Here is a 5,876-nt window from a genome sequence, read left to right on the forward strand (position 1 = left end):
GTCTCGGCCTCCCAAAGTGCTGGGATTACAGGCTTGAGCCACCGCGCCCGGCCAAAGTACATTCTCAAGGGTGGGGAGAATTACAAAGAAACTTCTTAAGGGTGGGAGAGATTATAAAGAACATTGATCAGTTAGGGTGGGGTAGAAACAAAGCACAATGGTGGAATGTCATCAGTTAAGCTATTTTCACTTCTGTGGATCTTCAGTTGCTTCAGGCCATTTGCATGTATACATGCAGGTCACTGGGATATGATGGCTTAGCTTGGTCTCAGAGGCCTGACTGCATGATCTCTGCTCACTGCAACCTTCGCCTCCCAGGTTCAAGCAATTCTTCTGCCTCAGCCTCCCAAATAGCTGGGATTATAGGTGCACACCACCACACCCAGTTAATTTTTGTATTTTTAGTAGAGACAAAGTTTCACCATGTTGGCCAGGCTGGTCTTGAACTCCCGACCTCAAGATCCGCCCACCTTGGCCTCCCAAAGTGCTGGAATTATAGGCATGAGCCACCGCATCCGGCTGGCTTTTAGGAGTTTCTACAGCTTTTTCATAAAGGTGGTTTGTAGATAGCACCCACGAGCTTTGGCACTCCCACCACCTGGCTGAAGGCAGTAAAAACTTGAAACCACCAGTGGCCACAGGAAGTCATCTGCCTACCCTCCCTAACCCCATCAGTGAATTAGGAAACCAGGTTGAAACTGCTGTTAATTGCCTCAAAAGGTTAGGATTGGAATCAGTTGCCTCCAGGGCACTTGTGTGACCTTGAAAAAGTCCTTTTATCTCTGAGTCTCGATTTCTTTATAAAATGGGGATGGATAGGCTGGGTGTGGTGGCTCACACCTGTAATCCCAGCATTTTGGGAGGCCGAGGTGGGTGGATCACCTGAGGCTGGGAGTTTGAGACCACCTTGACCAACATGGAGAAACCCTGTCTCTACTAAAAATACAAAATTAACCGGGTATGGTGGCACATGTCTGTAATCCCAGCTACCGGGAGGCTGAGGCAGAAGAATCATTTGAACCCGGGAGGCAGAGGTCATGGTGAGCTGGAGATTGCGCCATTGCACTCCAGCCTGGGCAACAAGAGTGAAACTCCGTCTCAAAAAGGAAAAAAAAAAAAGTGGGGATGGACAGGGCTGGGCATGGTGGCTCACACCTGTAATCCCAACATCCCAACACTTTGGGAGGCCGAGGAGAGTTGATCACCTGAGGTCAGGAGTTCGAGACCAGCCTGGCAAACATGGTAAAACCCTGTCTCTACTAAAAACACAAAAATTAGCTGGGCATGGGGGCAGGTACCCATAATCCCAGCTGCTTGGGAGGCTGAGGCAGGAGAATCGCTTGAACCCAGGAGGCAGAGGTTGCAGTGAGCCGAGATCACACCACTGCACTCCAGCCTGGGTGACACAGTGAGACTGTTTCTCAAAAATAAATAAAATAAAATAAAATGGAATAACACTGGAACAATCTGTTATTGTGAAGAAAAAGTGAAGGAGCACAAATGGAGTACTAACCTGGAGCTAAATACAGCAGGGGACTTGTTTCATTCAACATCTTCTTCTTCTTTTTTTTTTTTTGAGATGGAGTGTTGCTCTGTCATCTAGGCTGGAGTGCAGTGGCATGATTTCGGCTCACTGCAACCTCTGCCTCCCGGAGTCAAGTGATTCTCCTGCCTCAGCCTCTCGAGTACCGAGTAGCTGGGATTATGATTGCATGCCACCATGCCTGGCTTTTTTTTTTTTTTTTTTGTATTTTTAGTAGCGATGGGGTTTCATCATGTTGGCCAGGCTGGTCCCAAACTCCTAATCTCTAATGATCCACCTGCCTCGGCCTCCCAAAGTGCTGAGATTACAGGCATAAGCCACTGCACGTGGCCTCACTCAACAAACATCCAAGGCCCACTGTGTACCAGCCAGGCTGTCTATGCTAGGGGATCGGGGTATATCAATAAGACAAACATGGTCCTCACATTGCTTACAGGAGAGGAGGGATGACAGACAATGAGAGGGACAGTGTGGGGTGATGAATAAGGCAACCAGGTTGATACCCAGCCCTACCACCTGGGTGACCCCAGACAAGCTCACTTTTGTTGTTGTTGTTGTTTTGTTTTGAGACAGGGTCTCACTCTTTCACCTAGGCTAGAGTGTGGTGGTGTGATCACAGTTTACTGCAGCCTTGACCTTCCAGGCTCAAGCAATCCTCCCACCTCAGCCTCCCAAGTAGAGCTGAGACTACAGGTGCATGCCACAATGCCCAGCTAATTTCTTAATTTTTTGTAGAGATGGGGGTCTCCCTATGTTGTCCAGGCTGGTCTCGAACTCCGAGGCTCAAGCGACCCTCCCACCTTGGCCTTCCAAAGTGCATTCTCCCCACCTACATATCCCTTTGTGACCCATTGGAGTCAGGTGTGTCCAGGTTTGAACGGCTAGGCAAATAATTTATCGAGTGTTGTGAACATTCAGCCATAAACGCAGCGACCTAACCCGAATGCCCAATTCATCGTATGTTCTCAGTAAATACCAGTTTCACGTCTTTCCTCTCTAAACACAATCTTTTCTCCTTCTCCTCACTAGCAGGCTGGGAGGGCCAAAAGGAGGAGAATAGGGTTGGGGAGAAACAGGCTCTTAGGAAGCAGGGGAGAAAGTGCGTTTTTCATTTATAGTGCCATTTGCAAAAGGGGCAAACTGTCTGTCACCACCCCCTCCACCAACTTTACGGGCGGAGGAGGGGGAGTCACTCCCCCGCTACCCCCCCGCAACCCTCAGTAACCTATAACCTGGGGAAAGGGTCCCGAGAGCCGGGCCGGGACGCTGCGCCGCTGGGTTTAGGACCCGAGAGCGGAATGGGCAGGAGGTGGAGGTGCGCTTCTGCAAATCTCAGGAACCGGAGCCCTGGAGGCGGCAGATGAGAAAGTCCACAGCCCTGGCAATTTGGGGTGTGTGGGCAGGGATTTAGCGTATATCCACAGCCGCTCTAGTGAGGGTGCCCCCACCCACGCTCCTCGGAAGGGCAGCGCTCCATCGCCACCCTGCTACCCTTTCCCCGAGCGCCCAATCCCACCTTCGCTGGCGCTCCAGGAGCCTCCGGGGGAGGAGGGAGGCGTGGCATCGGGCGGCCCGCCTCTTTGATGTGCGCCGGCGCCTCTGTGATTGGACAGTCGCTTGTGACGTGTGGGGACTGCGGTGGGCTCCGCTGCTGCGGCAGCCGCAGCGCCGGCCGCGGCTCCGGCTCCGGCTCCCGGGCATTTAAAGGGGACGCGGCGGCTGCCCGGGGGTATGGGGGGCAAGTGGAGGGGACGGCTCAGACGCACATCGTCCTCAGTCCCTCGGGACTGGAGGGACTCGTGAGCCGGAGCCCAGAAATCCGGGGGTGGATAAGACACCGCGTCCCCTCCAATTCCCGTAAGCACCCCTTGCTCCATCCAGCGCCCCAATACCTCAGCTAGCCCCCTTCCCCACTTCTTACACACCAAACTCAGCCGGGACAGACCTCTGCCGCCGCCGCCCCCACGTGAGTCCTGGGCTCCGGGAGATAGGGGAGGGCTGGGGTCCCGGCGCGGGGTGGGGGCTGTGGAGTTTGAAGGCGCTCCTTCACGCGCGTGGCAGTGGGGGAGTTCTGGAGCTCAGGAGTGAGTGCCCTTCTCTCTCCTACCCAGGAACATAGTGCTGGGGTATCCCTCCGTCCTCGACTCTGGCAAAGCCAAGGAATTGGTGTCCCCTTGCTCCCTGCCACCCACAATACCCCTCCCCAGCCGCGCACCCCCCGCCCGCATTGGAGCCCAGCGCCCGCCAGCTGGGGGTGCGCCAGAGTGCTGGCTTCCTAGTCACCTCTAAAAATATCTCTCCCCCAACCCTACCGGCAGCTGCCACCTCCCTGCCCCTGCCCCTAAGATCCCCTCCCAGATTGTCCTCCCAGCCAGGCAGTGCCCAGAGGTGACTGCTAGACCCAGACGCCTCACTGGCACCAGGGCGCAGGGCCACCACCGCCAGCTGGTCAGGACCGCAAGCTCTCAGCCCACGGGAGTCTCCAGGGCCAAGGGGGAGCTCCAGCTGCAATTTTCCCAAGAGGCGCCAGAGACTCCTGAGTTCTAACCTCGGTTCCGATGCTGTGTGACTCCCAGGATGTTAGCTTGACCTCTCTGGGCCTCTGTTTTTCCTATCTGCTGTTCAGGCGTGGTGAGCAAGGAAGATGGTCATGTTTGGGAGCACTGTCCGGTAGAGGGAGGGAATTCTAGCTTAGTTGTTGGATCTGATTTCTAGTGACTGATACAAGGAGACTTGTTTTTGGACAGAGAGGGCTTGTTACTGTGGTCTTTCTGGAGTCCTCGCCTCCCCATCCCCATTCTGCACATTTCCTGTGGAAAACTATCCCAAAACTTTTCTAGGAACTCCATCCACCCAGTAAGAAGGGAATTTCAAACTTAGGGCCTGTATCAGAGAGGGGCCTGTTTCCCTCTCACCCCCTTCCCACATATTTACTCTAAGAGCATTTGTGTGAAAGGCAGGAGAAGCAGGCAGGAATCTGACTTGGTGCAGAATTAAGGAGGTAGGCACTACTTTTAGGTGGGACTAGAATATGGACTCCCTGCAACCCCCTAGAAACCCTTCTCCCTTCTCTAGCCTGTTAGAGAAGCTCAGATCCTGCCCCCTACTCTGAGGGACTCTGGTGACCACAAAAGGATTTGATGACTCACAACAAAGGTGTCAGAGGTGAGAGACCTTTTGGAACATCACAGGAGCCAAATTCCAACAGGGGAAGGGGTTCCTCTGACTCCTGTGGGGTGGGGACGAGGTGTCACGGCATGGTCTTCTCAGTTTTCAGGGGAAGAAACCCAAGATGCCTGACTTTCTGCCTTGGAGACTAAAAGAAACAAGGGCAACTCACCAAACAATAAGTGTTTAACTGAATCCCCTAGATACTATTATTAGCAGAAAAATGTAACTGTCTTTTATGATGACATATGAGGAATTGTGTGTGTGTGTATGTGTGTGTGTGTGTGTGTGTGTGTGTGTGTGTGTTTTGGGGATGGGGTTACTCCCTCTGTCACCAAGACTGGAGTGCAGTGGTACCATCACAGCTCACTACAACCTCTGTCTCCTGGGTTCAAGTGATCCTCGTGCCTCAGCCTCCCAAGTGTCTGGGACTATGGGCACAAGCCACCATTCCCAGCTCATTTTTGTTTTTAAAGAGACAGGATTTTGCCATGTCACCCAGTCTGGTCTCAAACTCCTGGACTTAAGTGATCTGCCTGCCTTGGCCTCCCAAAGTGTTGGGATTACAGGCTTAAGCCACCCTGCCTGGCTGAAAAAATGAGAAGTTTTGACCATAATTAATGGTCAATAGAATAGAAAAAAGGAAGGAAGGAAGGAAAGAAAGAAGGAAGAAAGGAAGGGAGGAAGGAAGGAAGGAAGGAGAGAAGGAAGGAAGGAAAAGAAAGAAAAAAGGAAAGAAGGAAGGAAGAAAGAAAAAGGAAAGAAAGAAAGAAAAGAAAGAAACTAAGAAAGAAAAAGAAAGAAAGGGAAAGGAAAAAAAGAAAGAAAGGGAAAGGAAAAAAAGAAAGAAAGAAAGAAAAGAAAGAAAGCAAAGTAATGAGACCCTTCTCTATGGGATGAAAGCTGGTCCCTGGGTAGCTGCTGGTGACCCCTTGGAATCTTTGTATCTGCCCCTTGCTTCCCCACATGCTGCATGTGCCTGTCCTGTTTGCTTTTACAAGGGGAGTGGTATCCCTGACCTTTCTCTTATAAATCACCTGGCTGAGGTTGGACATGTGATATCAGCTGGGAATCTGGAAGGTTGGAAGTCCCTCCAGATAGGGACTGGGGACAGCTCCAACCCATGCCATTTCCTTGTCCCTCATGCAACCCTCCCCTTCTCTCC

General features: G+C 52.3%; 2 protein-coding genes across 10 annotated transcripts in view; one reads left to right on the forward strand and one right to left on the reverse strand.

The window, feature by feature from the left end:
* The window catches only part of LOC111537548 (homeobox protein ARX-like), an 18,338-nt gene extending 13,270 nt beyond the window's left edge, over positions 1-5,068 (reverse strand). Inside the window, exons 1-2 of one of the 2 annotated variants that reach the window (XM_023204401.2) lie at positions 3,060-5,068; positions 2,629-2,921 (exon numbers count right to left, since the gene is read on the reverse strand). In XM_023204401.2, the coding sequence (XP_023060169.1) occupies positions 2,824-2,921; positions 3,060-3,420 (459 nt within the window). In that variant the 5' untranslated portion in view covers positions 3,421-5,068 and the 3' untranslated portion in view covers positions 2,629-2,823. Of the gene's footprint in view, positions 1-2,628; positions 2,922-3,059 lie in introns of those variants that run through there. The other variant, XM_023204402.2, reaches the window with a different exon arrangement.
* The window catches only part of PHOSPHO1 (phosphoethanolamine/phosphocholine phosphatase 1), a 7,331-nt gene continuing 4,615 nt past the window's right edge, over positions 3,161-5,876 (forward strand). Inside the window, exons 1-2 of one of the 8 annotated variants that reach the window (XM_023204399.3) lie at positions 3,161-3,509; positions 3,862-4,174. The gene's annotated coding sequence lies outside the window, so the exon portion shown is untranslated. Of the gene's footprint in view, positions 3,510-3,861; positions 4,175-4,618; positions 4,709-5,876 lie in introns of those variants that run through there. The other 7 variants (XM_023204398.3, XM_023204400.3, XM_023204393.3 and 4 more) reach the window with 7 other exon arrangements.

Source organism: Piliocolobus tephrosceles, chromosome 16 (assembly GCF_002776525.5).
Source record: "Piliocolobus tephrosceles isolate RC106 chromosome 16, ASM277652v3, whole genome shotgun sequence".
In the NCBI taxonomy this organism is placed as follows: Eukaryota; Metazoa; Chordata; class Mammalia; order Primates; family Cercopithecidae; genus Piliocolobus; species Piliocolobus tephrosceles.